We start from the raw sequence: 19,697 nt of genomic DNA, 5'->3' as shown, positions 1-19,697 counted from the left end.
TCGTGAAGTGCTTCGAGAGGCTGGTCACGGGACGCATCGACTCCAGCCTCCCGGGCAACCTCGACCCACTGCAATTCGCCTGTCGCCAAAAAAGGTCTACAGTGGACGCCATCTCCCTGGCCCGACACTCAGCTCTGGAGCATCTGGACAGTGAAGACACCTATGTTAGACTATTGTTTATTGACTACAGCTCTGCCTTCAATACTATAATTCCAAGCAAAATCATCACCAAACTCAGAGACCTGGGACTCAATACCTCCCTCTGCAACTGGATCCTTGACTTCCTGACCAACAGACCGCAATCAGTGAGGATAGGCAGCAATACCTCCGGCACAATTATTCTCAACACTGGTGCCCCACAAGGCTGTGTCCTCAGCCCTCTACTCTACTCCCTACACACTCACCAGATTCTGCTCTAACTCCATCTACAAGTTTGCAGATGATACACTGTGGTGGGTCGCATCTTAAATAATGATGAGTCAGAGTACAGGAAGGAGATAGTGAGCCTTGTGACATGGTGTCATGACAACAACCTTTCCCTCAAGGTCAGCAAAACTAAAGAGACTACAGGAAAGGGGGCGGTTTACACGCTCCTATCTACATCAATGGTTCTGAGGTCGAGAGGGTTGAGAGCTTCAAGTTCCTGAGAGAGAACATCACCAACATCCTGTCCTGGTCCAACCACAGAGATGCCACGGCCAAGAAAGCTCACCAGCGCCACTACTTCCTCAGGAGGCTAAAGAAATTCGGCACGTCCCCCATCGACCCTCACCAATGCACCACAGAAAGCATCCTATCCGGATGCATCATGGCTTGGTACGGCAACTGCTCTGCCCAGGTCCACGAGAAACCGCAGAGAGTTGTGGACACAGCCCAGCGCGTCACGGAAACCAGCCTCCCCTCCGCGGACTCTGTCTACACTTCCCGCTGACTCTGTAAAGCGGCCAGCATAATCAGAGACCCCACCCACCCCGGACATTCTCTCTTCTCCCCCCTCCCATCGGGCAGAAGATACAAAAGCCTGAAAGCATGTACCCCCAGGCTCAAGGACAGCTTCTAACCCGCTGTTATAAGACGACTGAACGGTTCCCCCAGTATGATAAGATGGACTCTTGACTTCACAATCGACCCCGTCGTGGCCCTTGCACCTGTCTGCCTGCACTGCACTTTCTCTGTAACTGTATCACTTCATTCTGCACTCTGTTATGGTTTTCCCTTGTACTACCTCAATGCACTGTGTAATGAATCGATCCGTACGGATGGTTTGCGAGACAGGTTTTTCACTGTACCTCGGTACATGTGACAATAATGAAACAACATACCTTGTTTAACCATGTTATAAATCCTGTCATACAAATTACTAATGTTATTGGCAAACGACAGAGGGTCGAGCACCGATCCCTGCGACCCACCGCTGGTCACAGGTCTCCAATCCGAACAACAACTCTCCGCCTGCATCTTGTGACTCCTTCCAGAAGCCAATTTTGCAACCAGCTAGCTCACCCCAGATCCCGTGTGACTAACCTTCCAGACGAGCCTACCGAAACTCTCACTGCAGTCCACGGAGACAATATCTGCTGCCCTGTGCTCGTCAAATCTTCCAGACAACTCATGGGATAGCATTTCCCTCGAACTGACCATCCACAATCATAGAACAATACAGGCCCTTCGGCCCACCATGTTGTGCCAGCCTTCAAACCACACCTAAGACTATCTAACCCCTTCCTCCCACATATCTCTCTAACTTAAATTCCTCCAGATGCTTATCTAACAATCTCTTGAACTTGTCCAACGTATCAGCCTCCACCACCACCCCAGGCAGCACATTCCATGCACCAACCACCCTCTGGGTGAAGAACCTCCCTCTGACATCTCCCTTGAACTTCCCACCCAATGTCCTCTTGTTTTGAGCATTGGCGCCCTGGGAAAGGTGCTGGCTGTCCACTCTATTTATTCCTTGCAATATCTTGTAGACCTCTATCATGTCTCCCCTCATCCTCCTTCTCTCCAATGAGTAAAGCCCTAGCTCCTTTAGTCTCTCCGCATAATCCATACCCTCTAATCCAGGCAGCATCCTGGTAAATCTCCTCTGCATCCTTTCCAACGCCTCCACATCCTTCCTATAATGAGGTGACCAGAACTGGACACAGTACTCCAAGTGTGGCCTAACCAGAGTTTTTGCATCGTTACCTCGCGGCTCTTAAACTCGATCCCCTGACTTATGAAAGCTACATAAGCTTTCTTAACTACCCTATCCACCTGCGAGGCAACTTTCAGTCCTTGTGTTTCCAAATGCTGGTAGATCCTGCCCCTCCAGAATCCCCTCCGGTTACCTTCCCACCACATGTCAGGCTGGTTGGATTATCCTTGCAGAACTTTCCTAAAACATTAGCCACCTTCCAGTCTTCCAGTAGATCAGTGGCCAAAGATTACATCGAGCACTACAGCACAGTACAGGCCCTTCGGCCCACAATGTTGTGCCAACATTTTATCCTGCTCTAAGATCTAACCCTTCCCTCCCACATAGCCCTCCATTTCTCTATCATTCATGTGTCTGAGAGTCTCTTAAATGTCCCTGACGTATCTGCCCCCACAACCTCTGCCGGCAGTGCGTTCCATGCACCCACCACTCTGTGTAAAAAAAACTTACCCCTGACATCCCTCTTATACCTTCCCCCAATCACCTTAAAATTAGGTCCCCTCGTGCTAGCCACTGTCGCCCTGGGAAAAAAGTCTCTGATGATGCAAGCGTCTCTGCCAGGGCCCCTGGAATATCTTCAAGCTTCCCACAGTGTGCAAGGACGCACTCACATGGAATGTACATACAGTGCAGGACCGGCCTGCGACTCACCATGCTCTGCCCGAACTAATTAAACCAACGACTCCAAATTGATCTGATCCCCTGCACGTTGACCATATCAGTTCGATTCTCTGCACATCCATCTGCCTACGAACAGCCTCTCCAACCCCTCCATCGTAACCACCCCCACCCCAGCAGCATATTCCAGGCACCCACCACTCTCTGTGTGAAGAAAAAAACTTGCCCCGCACACCTCCTTTCAACTTTCCCCTCTCACCTAAAATGCATGCCCTCTAGTGTTAGGCGTTTCAACCCTGGGGAAAAAGATACCGGCTGTCTACTCTTAACTGTGCTCCTCAGTCTTATAACCCTCTGTGAGCTCTCCCCTCAGCCTCCACCGCTCCAGAGAGAACAACCCAACCTCAATCAGGTCTCCCCCTCAGCCTCTGCGGCTCCAGAGAAAACAACTCAACCTCCATCAGGTCTTCCCTCAGCCTCCGCCGCTCCAGAGAAAACAACCCAACCTCTATCAGGTCTCCCCCTCAGCCTCCACCGCTCCAGAGAGAACAACCCAACCTTTCCTTAGCGCACATGTCCTCTAATCCAGGCAGCATCCTGGTGAACCTCTTCTGCACCCTCTCCAAAGCCTCCGCACCCTTCCTGTGATTGGGGTGACCGGAATTGAACGCAATACTCCAGATGCGGCCTGACCTGAGGTTTATGAAGCTGCAGCGTAACTTCCCGACTCTTGAACAATGCCTCGACTATTAAAGGCAAGTGTGCAGTATGCCTTCTTTACCACCCTGTCAAACTGTGTAGCCACTTTCAGGAAGCTATGGACTTGGACCCTAAGATCCCTCCGTACATCAACACCGCTAAGGGTCTTACCATTAGTGTCCTGTCCCTTCCTACCTGATCCCACAAACTGAAACATCTCACACTTGCCCGGATTAAACTCTACCTGCCATTTCTCTGCCCATATCTGCAACTGGCTGATACGCCTCCGTACCATTCGGCAACCTTCCACACGATCCACGACGCCGACCTTTGTGCTACCCGCAAACACACTTTTGAGAAACCCTCCGGGACGCACCGAACAAACTTTTCCCCGTCTCAACCTCCTGCACTTAAGGAGGACCCAGTCTAATAGTGGGGAAGTTGAAGTCACCCGTGACAACAACCCTGTTGTTCTTAAGCCTTTCCCTTATTAGCCTGCATATCTGTTCCTCAATGTTCCAGTGGCTAGTTGGGGGGGGGTTCTGTAGTATAATCCCATCAGTACCTTTCTTATTTTTGAGTTCTGCCCATGTGAACTCAGTGGATGAGCCCTCCATTACGTCCCCTCTGTGTGCAAGTTGTGCTATTGTCCCTCAATGGTAGTACAATTCCACCCACCACACCCCCACCAACCCTTTTACCTCCCTCTCTTTCCTAAAACATCGAAACCCTGGAACACAAAGCATCCAGTCCCGTCCCTCTCTCGACCAGGTCTCTGTAATGTCCGCAACAGCAGAGTTCTATGGACTGATCCATGCTCTAAGTTCATCAGCTTTACCATTAATACTCCCAGCATTAAAATACACACACTTCAACCCATCCGCCCCATTGTGTCTACTACCTGTCCTGCCTTACACATTTACTGGCCCTGCCCGCCACCTTCCTCTCAATCCCTCTGCTTTCTGACCCGGTGCTCTGGTTCCCATCCCCCTTGCCAAACTAGTTTAAACCCTCCCGAGTAGCACCAGCGAACCTCCCGGCCAGGATACTGGTTCCCCTCCAGTTGAGGTGTAACCCGTCCCTCATGTACAGGTCACCCCTGCCCCGGAAGAGGTTGTGATGGAAGCTGAGACCCTGGCCCCCCCGCCTGCGCCAGTTCTTCAGCCTCTCGTTTATCTGTTTCGTCTTTCTCTTCCTGCCCCGACGAGCACATCTCACTCCTCGCGTGCTCCTGCATTTCTTGTACTCAACGGAGTCACTTCGTCCCACTGCTGGCGCCTGACGTACGCCTCCTTTGTCCTGACCACAGCCTCGCTATCCGGCACCAACCAGGCCCCGCCATCCCGCGCCAACCTCCCCTTCTCTCTGATGCGTCTTCTCACCCGCGACCCCTCCCGCTCTGACGCTCTCGTTCTCTCCCTCTCTCCCTTCCCCCTTGACACCAGGCTCATTCCTCTGATCCCCCCTTCCCGTGAACCCCCCCTTCTCTCCCCTACCCCCAACCCCCCTTCACTCAACTTCCCCCTGACCCCCCTTCTCTTCCTTCCCCTCTCACCCCCTTCCCCTCACCCCCCTCTCCCCCCCCGACCTGGCCCTCTGACCTCTCCCCTTCCCCCAACACCTGTTTACCCTCTGACACCCCCCTCTCCCTTTTGATCCCCTTTCTATCTCTCTCCCCCTCTGACCCCCTCCCTCCCAAGGCCTCTCCCCCCTCTGACACCCCCCTCTCCCTTCGTCCCCCATTCTCTGGCACTCCCCGTCTCTCCGATGCCCTCCCTCCCCCGATACCACCTCTCCCCTTCTCTGATGCCCTCTCATCCCCCTCTATTCCCTCTGACACCCTCTCTCTCTCTCTCTCTCTCTCCCTTTCTCTCCCATGTCCTCTCACTCCCTCTCTGACACCCTGCCCCTCTCTCCGACCCCCTCTCTGACACCGTCTCTCTCTCCCCACACCTCCCCCACAACACCCCTGATTTTCAGTATCCCACCTAGCAAACAAGGATGTCTTGTCCCTCTCTCTCCAACACCACTCCCTCCCTGGGTTTTAGTGATTCACTGCCCTGCCCCACCCCACCAAACAAGGGTTGCTTGTCTCCCTCTCCCCGGGATTCGGTGACTCACTGCCCTGCCCTACCAAACAAGGGTGCCTGGTCCGTCCCCCTCTCTCCCCACCAGCTCCCTCCCCTCCCTCTCCCCACCGGCTCCCTCCCCCTCCCCTCCGGCTCCCTCCCTCTCCCCTCCGGCTCCCTCCCCCAACTCTCTCCCTCCACCCTCCCTCTCTCCCATCTCCCTCACTCCACCGGCTCCCTCCCTCCCCCTCTCCCCCTGCACCAGCTCCCTCCCTCCCCCTCTCCCCCTGCACCCGCTCCCTCCCTCCCCCTCTCCCCCTGCACCCGCTCCCTCCCTCCCCCTCTCCCCCTGCACCCGCTCCCTCCCTCCCTCCCCCTCTCCCCCTGCACCCGCTCCCTCCCTCCCTCCCCCTCTCCCCCTGCACGGGCTCCCTCCCTCCCCCTCTCCCCCTGCACCCGCTCCCTCCCTCCCTCCCCCTCTCCCCCTGCACGGGCTCCCTCCCTCCCCCTCTCCCCCTGCACCCGCTCCCTCCCTCCCCCTCTCCCCCTGCACGGGCTCCCTCCCTCCCCCTCCACTGGCTCCCTCCTCCCCCACCTCCCACTGCACCGGCTCCCTCCCTCCCCCTCTCCCCCTGCACCGGCTCCCTCCCCCGCCGCCTCCCCCTGCACCGGCTCCCTCCCTCCCCCTCCACTGGCTCCCTCCTCCCCCACCTCCCACTGCACCGGCTCCCTCCCTCCCCCTCTCCCCCTGCACCGGCTCCCTCCCCCGCCGCCTCCCCCTGCACCGGCTCCCTCCCTCCCCCTCTCCCCCTCCCACTGGCTCCCTCCTCCCCCCCTCCCACTGCACCGGCTCCCTCCCTCCCCCTCTCCCCCTGCACCGGCTCCCTCCCCCGCCGCCTCCCCCTGCACCGGCTCCCTCCCTCCCCCTCCCACCGGCTCCTTCCTCCCCCCCTCCCACTGCACCGGCTCCCTCCCTCCCCTCTCCCCCTCCACCGGCTCCCTCCTCCCCCTCTCCCACTGCACCAGCTCCCTCCCTCCCCCTCTCCCCCTCCACCGGCTCCCTCCTCCCCCTCTCCCTCTCTCTCCCCCTACTGGCTCCCTCCCCCTCTCTCCCCCTCCCTGGGTTTCAGCGACTCACTGCCCTGCTGTACCAGACAAGGGTGCCTTGTCCGTCCCCCTCTCTCCCTCCCCTGATTTCAGAGACTCCCTGCCCAGCCCTACCAAACAAGGAAGCCTTGTCCCTCCCTCTCCCCTCTCTCCGACACCCTCTCCCTCCCTGGATTTCAGCCACTGTACTGCCCTGCCAAACAAGGGAGCCTTGTCCCCCTCTGCCACCACAGCTGAGCCCAGGAACACTGCCGCCCTGTGCTCCCGGGAGGGGCCCAGTTATTATCTGCAGCCAGTGTCCTGTGCCGGCCCCGAGAGGACCGGCCATTTTTATAAAAGCTCCAAGGTCACCCCTCAGCCTCCTTCACTCTGGGGAAAAAGTCCCAGCCTGTCCAGTCTCTCCTTGTAACTCAAACCCACCAATAGCCTGTCCTGGTCAAATCACGTAGACACCACGGCCAAGAAAGCTCACCAGCGCCTCTACTTCATCAGGAAGCTAAAGAAATTCGGTACGTCCCGTGACGCTCACCAACTTTTATCAACGCAGCATAGAAAGCATCCTATCTGGATGCATCACCGCTTGGTACGGCAACTGCTCTGCCAGAGACTGCAAGAATCTGCAGAGAGTAGTGGACACAGCCCAGCGCTTCACGGACACCAGCCTCCCCTCCATGGACTCTCGCTGCCTTGGCGAAGCAACCAGCATAATCAAAGACCCCACCCGCCCAGGGTCATTCTCCCTTCTTCCATCAGGTAGAACATACAGGAGCCCGAGGGCACGTACCACCAGGCTTAAGGACAGCTTCTACCCCACTGTGATAAGATTATTGAATGGTTCCGTTATACGATGAGATGGACTCTGACCTCACGATCTACCTTGTGGTGACCTTGCACCTTATCGTCTACCTGCACTGCACTTTCTCTGTCGCTGTGACACTAATCTGTACTGTTATTGTTTTTACGTGTACTACTTCAATGCACTCAGTACTAGTTCAATGTAACTGCACTGTGTAATGAATTGATTTGTACAATTGGTATGCAAGACAAGTTTTTCACTGTACCTTGGTACAAGTGACAATAATAAACCAATACCATTGTCACCCTGGGGAAAAAGTCTCTGACTGTCCACTCCATCTATGCCTCTTGTACACCTCTATCATGTCACTTCTCATCCTCCTTTGCTCCAAAGAGAAAAGCAGCAGCTCGCTCGACCTATCCTCATAAGACGTGCTCTCCAATCCGGGCAGCGTCCTGGTAAATCCCCTCTGCACCCTCTCGAAAGCTTCCACATCCTTCCTATAATGAGGCGACCAGAACCGAACACAATACTCCAAGTAGCATTGGTCTGAATTAAACTCTATATGCCACTCCTTGGCCCACTGATAGAAGATCCCGTTGTGACCTTAGACAACCTTCTTCACCGTCCCCCACACCAATTTTAGTGCCAGCTGCTTACTTTCCAAGTGTGCCACCTGCACGTCAGCACATCACGGAAACCAGCCTCCCCTCCGCAGATTCTGCCTACACTTCCCGCTGCCTCGGTAAAGCAGCCGGCATAATCAGAGACCCCACCCACCCCGGACATTCTCTCTTCTCCCCATCGGGCAGAAGATACAAAAGCCTGAAAGCACGTACCACCAGGCTCAAGGACAGCTTCTATCCCACTGTTATAAAACTATAGAAAGGTGCCCTAACATGGACTCTTGACCTCACAAACTACTTCGTTATGGCTTTGCACCTTATTGTCTGCCTGCACTGCACTGCACTTCCCCTGCAGCTGTGACACTTTATTCTGCACTGTTCTTGTGTTAACCTACACTACCTCAATGCACTGTAAAATAAATTGATCTGTATAAACAGTATGCAAGACAAGTTTGTCACTGTATCTCAGTACATGTGACAATAAACCAATCTTTCCTCATAGCTTATACCCTCGAACTTTTAATCGATGTGTCATATAAAGCATCCAATCCAGATGCATCACAGCTTGATGTGGCAACTGCTCTGCCCGGGAGTGCAAGAGACCGCCGAGAGTTGTGGACACAGCTCAGCCCATCACGAAAACCAGCCTGCCTCCCGTGGACTCCGCCCATACTTCCCGCTGCCTCGGTAAAGCAGACGGCATAATCAAAGACCCCCACCCCACCCAGGACATTCTCTCTTCTCCCCTTCTCTCCATCGGGCAGAAGATACAAAAGCCTGAAAGCACGTCGCACCAGGCTCCAGGACAGCTTCTATCCCGCTGTTATAAGACAATTGAACAGTTCCCTAGTACGATAAGACGGACCCTTGACCTCACAATCTACCTCGTCTTGACCTTGCACCTTATTGTCCACCTGCGCTACACTTTCTCTGTAACTGTGACACTTTATTCCGCATGCTGTTATTGTTTTACCCTGTACTACCTCAATGCACTGTGTAATGAGTTGATCTGTACGATCGATATGCAGGACAAGTTTTTCCACTGTACCTTGGTAGAAGTGACAATAATAAACCAATACCAATAAGGACCCCCACCATCCCGGGACGTGCCCGCTTCTCCCATCGGGGAGGAGGTACAGGAGCCTGAAGACGCACACTCAACGATTCAGGGAAACAGCGTCTCCCCCTCCACCGTCAGATCTCTGAACGGTCCGTGAGCCCCTGAACACCGCCTTGTTGTTCCTTTTTTACCCCCCGAACTACCCATTTTCGTAATTTATATCAATTTATTTTGATGTCTTTGCACTGCACGGCTGCCGCAGAACGACAGATCACACGTCATTTAAGTCAGCGATAGTAAATCCGATTCATCACGAGTGCACTCTCCTGCACAGCCCTCGAGCTCCTCCGAGCCTCTCTCTTCCTCCCCTCGCCCTCTGACCTCGTACCCCACACGACACTTTGCCCCCTTCCCCCACTCCCCTCTTTCCACACTTGAGGGGCTCAGGAGCTTCTTCTTCCCCTCCGCCGTCGGGTTTCTGTACAGTCCGTGAACCCCACCTCGTTATTCCCTTCTCTATTTTTGCACTGGTTTATTTTGTAATCTGTGGTAATTTTCATGTCTTTCAACCGTTTATTTTGTAATCTGTGGTAATTCTCACGTCTTTGCACCATGAAAATTACAGATAAACCACAAAAGACAAGCAACAACAAAGCTCATTCCGATTCTCCCCGCTGACCCTCGCCGTCTGCCGAACGAGTCCCCGGTGCACCCAGGACCCTGCTGCCACCCCCCCACCCCCCACAAATCCCTCCTCACCTGTTCTCGGTCGACTCCTCGCCCTCCTCCGGCCTCCGCCCACCGGCTTCGGGGGCTCCGTAGGTGAAGGAGATGCAGCTCCTCCGGCGCGGGTACTCAGACTTGCGCCGGCGCTGGGCCGGGGCGGCGGCCCCCACCTCCCGGGAGGCCCCGCGCGGGGGCCTGGGCGGCCGGTCGCCACGGGCCCGGGGGCTGCCGGCCCGCTCGGGGCTCCAGCTGCCGGGCCGGGGCCAGGGGGCCGCCCCGGGACCCTCCCAGTCCACCCCCCGGCACAGCATGGCCTCCTCCACCCGCTGGCCCTGCTCGTCCACGATCAGGATCCGTTGCTTGTCTGGGAACTGCGCGGAGGGAGGGAGGGAGGGGGAGAGAGAGAGAGAGAGAGAGAGAGAGAGAGAGAGAGAGAGAGAGAGAGAGACGGTCCGTCAGTGGGTCAGGACTCAGAGGGCCCGCTTGTGCCCTGCCCGTCCCTTCCGCCGAACTGGAAGAGGTCACAACAGGACCCTCAACGGCACTGGCCTGCAGCAGAGAGAGGCAATCCAGCCCATCGAGCCTGCCCCGCCATTCAATAACATCATGGCTGATCTGGCTGTGGATTCGGCTCCAACTGCCTGCCTTTTCCCCAATCACAGTTCATTCCCCTGGCATGCAAACATCTAACTGTTTCTTTAAATGTAGTCTGCACTCAATACAGAGTGCATTGATGTAGTACAGGTAAAAGCAGTAACAGTACAGAGTAAAGTGTCACGGCTACAGAGGAAGTACAGTGCAATAAGGTGCAAGGACCTCACGATCTACCCTGTTGTGACCTTGCACCTTATTGCACTGCACTTTCTCTGTAGCTGTGACACTTTACTCCGTACTGTTATTGTTTTTACCTGTACTACCTCAATGAACTCTGTACTAACTCAATGCGACTGCACTGTGTAATGAATTGACCTGTACGATCAGTGTGCAAGACAAGTTTTTCACTGCACCTCAGCACAAGTGACAATAATAAACCAATACCAGAAATATATTTAATGAGGGAGCCTCTACTGCTTCCCTGGGCAGAGAATTCCGCAGATTCACCACTTTCTCCTCATCTCTGTTCTAAATCTATTCCCCCGAATCTTGATGCTACGTCCCCAGTTCTCGTCTCACCGACAAGGTAAGATTTCTTTATGAGTCACACGTACAGGGAAACACACCGTGAAATGCATCTTTTTGTGTCGTGTGTTCTGGGGGCAGCCCGGCAAGTGTCACCGCGCTTCCAGTGCCAATGTAGCGCACCTGCAACTTCCTAACTCGTACATCTTCGGAGTGTGGGAGGAAACCGTAAAGCACCCGGAGGAAATCCAGGCAGACACACGGGGAAGAAGATACAAACTCCTTGCAGATGGCGGGAATCGAACCCGGGTCGCTGGCGCTGTAATAGCGTTGCTATAACTGCTACGCTACCGTGCCTGCCCCAGTGGAAACAATTTTCATGCCTCTATTTTATTTATCCCTTTCAGGATGTTTTAAGTTTCTAAGATCCCCCGTCATTCTTCTGAATTCCAGCAAGTACAGCCCCAGGCAATCTCTCCTCACAGGCCAGAGAAACGAAAGGACAACAGGTGCTGGAATCTAGATGAAAAACACAATGACGCTGGCGGAACTCAGCAGGCCAGGCAGCATCCATGGAGTCCTGACCCCAAACGTCGACCGCCTGCTGGGTCCTGACCCGAAACGTTGACCGGCTGCTCTTTGCCACGGATGCTGCCTGGCCTGCTGCGTTCCTCCAGCATCAGAGTGTGTCCCTTCTCCTCGTAGGCTAAACCACCCCCCACGTCTCTGGAATCAACCTGGTGAACCTCCTCTGCACCGCCTCCAAAGCCAGTCAATCTTTCCTCAAGTAAGGAGACCAGAACCGCAGGCAGTTACTACAGCTGCAGACCCACCAGTACCCTGTACAGTTGCAGCATAACCTCCCTGCTCTTAAATCCGATCCCTCCGGCAATGAAGGCCAGCGTCCCGGATGAATGTCAGGTGTTGCACCTTGGTAGGACTGATGTCAAGAGGCAGTACACTCTTGAAGGCAACACCCTTAACCAGTGTTGAAGAGCAGAGACACCTTAGGGTGCAAGTCCATGGCTCATTGAAAGTGGCTACACAGGTAGACAGGGTGGTGAAGAAGGCTTGCTTTCATTAATCGAGGTATTGTCAGGTGTCAATAAATTATGATGCATCTGTACAGAACTTGGGTTTGACCGCATTTAGAGTATTGCGTGCAATTCTGGTCGCCTCATGACGGGAAGGATGTCGAGGCTTTGGAGAGGGTGCAGAGGAGGGTTTACCAGGGACGCTGCCTGGATTAGAGGGCACGTGCTATCAGGAGAGGGGCTGGACAAACTTGGGCTCTTTTCTCTAGAGCGGCGATCTGTTGGAGGTGTATAACATCATGAGGGTGGACAAGCAATATATTTTCCCCCATTATTGAGTGATCCAATACCAGAGGGCATGCATTTAAGGTGAGAGGGTATGGGTTCAGTACAGATCAGAGCGGTACATTTTGTTTTACTGAGAAAGTGGTGGATGCCTGGAATGCATTGCCTTATAGGGTGGTGGAGGCAAACTCATTGGGGGCTTTTAAGAGGGGCACATGAGAGGGAAATGGAGGGATGTGGACATTCTGTAGGTCGGAGGGATTAGCTATGTCGGCACGACGTTGTGGGCCGAAGGGCCTGTTCTGTGCTGCACTGTTCAACGCTTATAACCTGTCGCACCTGCAAACCGACCTTCTGCGATTCCCGCACAAGCGCTCCCGAGTCCCGGTGCGCAACAGCGTGCCGCAATCTTCTGCCATTTCGATAACCTGATCTTCTACATTCACCACCCCCTGGGAAAAGCAGTTTCTCCTCATCTCCGTCCTGAATCTAGGACATGGAGGAGTGAAGCCCCGGAGGGATGATGCAGGGAGTTGGGACCAGTTGGGTGGACAACATGGACTGGTTGGGCCAAATGGCCTGCATCCGTGCGGTGCTGCTCTCTGGTTCTACAACGCCAAGGCCACAGCTCTCTGGAAGTGGCCACACAAGCAGACTGACAAGTAAAGGCGGCATGCAGTGTGTTTGCCTTCCCCCGTCAGGCTATCGAGGATAAGAGTGGGGAAGCAACATCGCAGCTGCGCAAAGCCTTGGTCGGGGACAAGCACCCGCCGTTCCGGGCGCGTAAGAGGATCCCCGGGGCACCGCCCGGATTCGAGGGCAGGAGTTACAGGCAGAGGTTGGACGAAACTTGGGTCGCTCTCCCCGGAGCGGCGGAGGCCGAGGGGAGAGGTTCATAAGATGACGAGAGGCACAGATAGAGGAGTCAGCCAGTATCTTTCTCCCCCAGGGTCGAAATGTCTAATACTAGAGGGCACTATTTAAGATGAGAGAGGGTAAAGTTCAAAGGAAATGTGCGGGGCTAGTTTTATTTTACATACAGAGAGCGGCCAGTGCCTGGAATGTGCTGCCAGGGGTGCGGGTGGAGCCCGATACGATGGAGGGGTTGAAGAGGCTTTGATAGGCAGACGGATGTGCAAGGAATGGAGGGAGATGGCTACTGTGCAGGCAGAAGGGATAAGTTTACTTGGGCACTTAATTACCGGTTTTAGTTTGGTTACAACATCCTGTGCTGCACTGTTGGAACATCGAACACTACAGCACTGTACAGGTCCTTCAGCCCACAATGTTGTGCCAGCATTTTATCCTGCTCTGAGATCTATCTAACCCTTCCCTCCCACATAACCCTCCATTTCTCTATCATTCATGTGTCTATCTAACAGTCTCTTAAATGTCCCTAATGTATCTGCCCCCACAACCTCTGCCGGCAGTGCGTTCCACACACCCACCACTCTCTGTGTAAAAAAAACTTGCGCCTGACATCCCCCTTATACCTTCCTCCAATCACCTTAAAATTATGTCCCCTCGTGTTAGCCATTGTCACCCTGGGAAAAAAAGTCTCTGACTGTCCAATATGATCCATATCCCTCCATATTCCTGTATCTGTCTAAACGCTTCTCAAACACCACCATCAGATCTGCTTCTACCACTCCTGGCAATCTGCTTCAGGCCCCCAACACCCTCTCTTCAACCTCCCCCCCCCCCCTTAAATGCACATCCTTCGGTATTGGACCTTGGTAAAAAGATTCTGGGTGTCCCTACCATCTATGCCTCTCACAATCTCATAATACATGAATTACCAGTAAAAATACAAAAACCAGTAAAAAAAAAATAAAATGAAAGCCAGCAAAAATACCCAGGTCAGGCTATCTATAGGTGACAGCTCTGCCTTCAATACTACAATTCCAAGGAATCTTGTCACCGAACTCCGAAACCTGGGACTCAACATCTCCCTTTGTAAATGGATCCTTGACTTCCTGACCAACAGACGGCTATCAGTGAGGATAGGCAGCAATACCTCCAGCACGATTATTCTCAACACCGGTGCCCCACAAGGCTCTATCCTCAGCATCCTACTCTACTCCCCACACACTCACCACAGCGTGGTCAGATTCTCTTGGTGGTGGGGGGAGTTGGCTGGGGAGCAGAGAGAAGGCAGTGCAGGGAGGGAGCAGAGAGATCTGGCCCACTACAGCGGTATCAACAGAAAACTCCCATTGACAAGATCGCAGATGATACCACCGTAGTGGGCTGTATCTCAAATTAATGATGAGTCAGAGTACAGGAAGGAGATAGAGAGCTCAGTGACATGGTGTCATGACAACAACCTTTCCCTCAATGTCAGCAAAACAAAAGAGCTGGTCACTGACTTCAGGAAGAGGGGGCGGTGTACACGCTCCTGTCTAATCAACAGTGCTGAGGTCGAGAGGGTTGAGGGCTTCAAGTTCCCGGGAGTAAACATCACCAATAGCCTGTCCTGATCCAATCACAGAGACGCCACAGCCAAGAAAGCTCACCAGCGCCTCTACGTCCTCAGGAGGCTAAAGAAATTTTGTATGTCCCCTTTGACACAATGTTTTTTTTACAAAATGCACTACAGAAAGCATCCTATCCAGATGCATCACAGCTCGGTACGGCAACTGCTCTGCCCGGGACCGCAAGGAACTGCAGAGATTTGTGGACGCAGCCCAGCTCGTCACGGACACCAGCCTCCCCTCCATGGACTGTGTCTACACTTGCCGCTTCCCCGGTAAAGCAGCCGACATAATCAGACACTCCACCCACCCCGGACATTCTCTCTTCTCCTCTCTCCCATCCTGAAAGAACGTACCACGAGGCTCAAGGACAGCTTCTATCCTGTTGTTAGACCCCCTAGTACAGCAAGGAGGACTGTTGATCTCACAATCTTGTTGTGACCTTACACCTTATTGTCTGCCTGCACTGCGCTCTCTCTGTAGCTGTGACACTTTACTCTGCATTCTGTTATTGTTTTCCCTTGTACTACCTCAATGCACTGTTGTAAGGAAATGATCTGTTGGATGGCATGCATAACAGAGTTTTCACTGTACCTCAGTACATGTGAGAATAATAAACCAATTTAAATATACCAATCCCTTAATATGAATCCCTCTAAACCTTTCCAACCCATGTACCTCTCCAAGCATCCTATCCGGATGCATTCCGGCTCGGGACGGCAACCGCTCTGCCCAGGACCGCAAGAAACCGCAGGGAGTTGTGGACACAGCCCAGCGCCGTCACGGAAACCGGCTTGCGCTCCGTGGCCTCTGTCTACACCTCTCGCTGCCTCGATAAAGCAGCCAGCATAATCAAAGACCCCAACCCACCCCGGGTATTCCCTCTTCTCCCCCCTCCCATCGGGCAGAAGATACAAAAGCCTGAAAGCACGTCCCCCCCAGGCTCAAGGACAGCTTCTAAGACAACTGAATGGTTCCCCAGTACGATAAGATGGACTCTTCACTTCACAATCTCCCTCATCATGGCCCTTGCACCTTATTGTCCACCTGCACTGCACTTCCAGGCAGCTCACAGACCCTACAAAGAAACCGCAGAGTTGTGGACACAGCCCAGCACATCACAGAAACCAGCCTCCCCTCTGCTGACCCTGTCTAAACTTCCCACTGCCTCGGTAAAGCAGCCAGCATAATCAGAGACCCCCACCCACCCTGGGACATTCTCTCTTCTCTCCTATCAGGCAGAAGATACAGGATCCTGAGGTCACGTACCACGAGGCTCAAGAACAGCTACCCCGCTGTTGTAAGACTATTGAATGGTCCCCGGTACAAGATAGACTCTTGACCTCACAATCTACCTCGTTATGGCCTTGCACCTTATTGTCTGCCTGCACTGCACTTTCTCTGTAACTGTAACACGTTATTCTGCATTTGGTTACTGCTTATCCTCTTGTACTGCCACAATGTACCGATGTGATGAAATGATCTGTATGGATGGCATGTAAAACAAAGTTTTTCACATGAAACAATCATAAACCAATTTACCATTCCCTGCAATATTCAAGTTTCTGTGCAAAAGCCTATGAATAGCCACTTATCATATCAGCCTCCACCCCCACTCCTGGCAGCGCATTCCAGGCACCCACCACTCTGTGCGAGAAAAACTTTCCCGCTCTCACCTTAAAGCCACACCCTCGAGTATTTAAGATTTCTACCCTGGGAAACACACTCGGACTGCCAACTCCTATCTTTGCCTCTCAGTTGTATAAACCTCTCTCAGGTCTCCCCATAGCCTCCGCCGCTCCGGAGAGAACAACCCAAGTCTGTCCAACCTCTCCTTATAGCACGTGCTCTCTAATCCAGGCAGCGTCCTGGCGAACTTCTCCCGCACCTCTCTCTCCACATCCTTCCGGCAATGGGGTGCGCAATACTCGCAGTGCTCCCCTCCTTGGATTCTTGTCTTTACCTCTCGTTGTCTCGGTGTAGCAGCCGGCATAATCAAAGACCCCACCCACCCGGGACATTCTCTCTTCTCTCCTCTTCCATCGGGTAGAAGATACAGGAGCCTGAGGGCACGTCCCACCAGACTTAAGGACAGCTTCTACCCCACTGTGATAAGACTATTGAACGGTTCCCTTGCACAATGAGATGGACTCTGACCTCACGATCTACCTTGTTGTGACCTTGCACCTCATTGCACTGCACTTTCTCTGTAGCTGTGACACTTTACTCTGCACTGTTATTGTTTTTACCTGTACTATATCAATGCACTCTGTACTAACTCAATGTAACTGCACTGTGTAATGAATTGACCTGTACGATTGGTTTATAAGACAAGTTTTTCACTGTACCTCGGTACAAGTGACAATAATAAACCAATACTGACCGAAGTTTAATACAGCTGCATCACGACTTCCCGACTCGCATGTTTTATGCACTTCGAAATGAAGGCAAACATGCCACACTGTTTCTTTACCACTCTGTTCACCTGCGCTGCCACTTTCAGGAAGCTATGAGCTTGGACACAAAGATCCCTCTGCACGTCAATGCTGTTGACAGTCCTGCCATTAAGTCCAGATTTTTCCTGAACTCCCAAAGTGCAACACCTCACACCTGCTGTTCCTGAACCTGGTGGTGTGGGGACTTCAGGCTTCTGTACCTCCTGCCCGATGGGAGCGGAGTGAAGATGGCACGACCCAGATGGCTGGGAATTCGTGATGACAGATGGCGCCTTGTTGAGGCAGTGCCTCCTGTCGATGCTGTCAGTGGTGGGGAGGGCTGTGCCCGCGATGGACCGGGGCTCTGTCCACGACTCTCTGCAGCCTCCAGCATTCCTGCGCGATGCACCATAGAAAGCATCCTATCTGGATGCATCACGGCTTGGTACGGCAACTGCTCTGCCCAGAACCGCAAGAAACCACGGAGAGTTGTGGACACAGCCCAGCGCGTCACGGACACCAGCCTCCCCTCTTTGGACTCTGTCTTTACCTCTCAGTGAAGCAGCCAGCATAATGAAAGATGCCACCCACCAGGGACATTCTCTCTTCTCTCCTCTTCCATCAGGTAGAAGATACAGGACCCTGAGGGCACGTACCACCAGATTTAAGGACAGCTTTTACCCCACTGTGATAAGACTATTGAACAGTTCTCTGATACGATGAGATGGACTCTGACCTCATGATCTACCTTGTTGTGACCTTGCACCTTATTGCACTGCACTTTCTCTGTAGCTGTGACACTTTACTCTGCACTGTTATTGTTCTTACCTGTACTACATCAACACACTCTGTACTGACTCAATGTAACTGCACTGTGCAATGAATTGACCTGTACGATCAGTTTGTAAGACAGATTTTTCACTGTACAACAGTACAAGTGACAATAATAAACCAATACCAATACTGTACCAGGCCACAATGTAACCCATCAGGATCAGAGAGAGGTAGACAGGAAGAAAGTGAGCAATAGGCACAGGAAGAGAGCGAGACAGATACACAGGAAGGATGGCGACATGGTAGCATGGCGGGGAGCGTAACGCTATTACAGCGCCAGCGACCCGGGTTCAATTCCCGCCGCTGTCGGTAAGGAGTTTGTACGTTCTCCCCGTGGGTTTCCTCCCACATTCCAAAGGCGTACGGGTTAGGAAGTTGCGGTCGTGCTACATTGGCGCCGGAAGCGTGGCGACACTAGCAGGCTGCCCCCCCCACCCCCCCCCAACCCCAAACACCCTCAATCACGCAAAAAAGACGCATTTCAACTGTGTGTCTCAATGCATGTGTGACTGATAAAATACCTTAAGAAAGAGAACGAGAGATAAACACACAGGCAGAGAGAGAGAAGGGGAGAGGGGAGAGGGGAGAGGGGAGAGGGGAGAGGGGAGAGGGGAGAGGGGAGAGGGGAGAGGGGAGAGGGGAGAGGGGAGAGGGGAGAGGGGAGAGGGGAGAGGGGAGAGGGGAGAGGGGAGAGGGGAGAGGGGAGAGGGGAGAGGGGAGAGGGGACGTAGTCCTGGGGTCTCAGCTCGACAGACACAGAGGGGCAATTGACAGGTTGGGTGGGTCTGTCTGTTCAGGTGTGTGTGTGTGTGTGTGTGTGTGTTAACCTTGGAGATCAGCTGACCTTGAGGTGCCACCACATGCACCCAGACCCAAACACACACAGAAAGACGCTCAGACTCCCCCGGACAGTCCCCCTCCTTACCCTCCCTCCACCCACCCCATCCCCCCACACCTCCCCCTCCTTCCCACCACCCTATTGCCCTCCCTCCATCATCTGCTCCCTCCCTTCTTGCCCTCTTCCCACCCTCCCTCCTGGCCCTCCCTCCCTCGCCCCTTCTCCCCTCTCCCTCGCCCCTCCTCCCCTCTCCCTCTGGTACCCCCCCCTCTCCCCACTCCTCGCACCCCTCTCACTTTCTTTCAGCCCTCCTTCCCCCCTCGTTTTCCTCCTCCCCACCCACACCCTCTGTCTCTCTCCCCTTGTCCCTCCCTCCAAGCTCGTAGCCCCTTTTGTCCCCTTCTCCCCATCTTCCTCCCCTACCTTCATGCCCCCTCTCATCTCCCCTCTCCTTATCTGCTACTCCCTCCCCTCTCACTACACCTCTCCTCTCCCAGCCCCCTCCCTCCTCTCCCCTTTCTCGCTTCACTCGCCACCATCTCGTACAAACCCCACCCCAGCACCCTGGGCTTTCGCCTCCGCTCTCCTACCCACACCGCAACCCCCTGCTTTGCCACTGGCTCTCCCCCAACCCCAACTAGCCCCCCAACTCATCCAACCACCTCACAGCTCTGCCCTTTCCACAACACCTCCCCACCCCACCTCCCTCTGATCTCCACCAACCCCTTCGCCACACCACCCCACCCTCCCCACCACCTTCCCTTCTCCAACCCTCCC

General features: G+C 53.9%; 1 protein-coding gene across 1 annotated transcript in view; it reads right to left on the bottom strand.

Moving 5' to 3' along the window:
• LOC127566653 (E3 ubiquitin-protein ligase ZFP91-like) overlaps nucleotides 1–19,697 on the bottom strand; it is a 46,275-nt gene that overhangs the window by 23,157 nt on the left and 3,421 nt on the right. Inside the window, 1 exon segment of the mRNA XM_052009168.1 lies at nucleotides 9,935–10,272. Within this exon segment, the coding sequence (XP_051865128.1) occupies nucleotides 9,935–10,272 (338 nt within the window).

Source organism: Pristis pectinata, chromosome 44, assembly GCF_009764475.1.
Source record: "Pristis pectinata isolate sPriPec2 chromosome 44, sPriPec2.1.pri, whole genome shotgun sequence".
In the NCBI taxonomy this organism is placed as follows: domain Eukaryota; kingdom Metazoa; phylum Chordata; class Chondrichthyes; order Rhinopristiformes; family Pristidae; genus Pristis; species Pristis pectinata.
The sequence above is the reverse complement of the archived record's forward strand: the minus strand, read 5'-3'. Positions and strand labels throughout refer to the sequence as shown.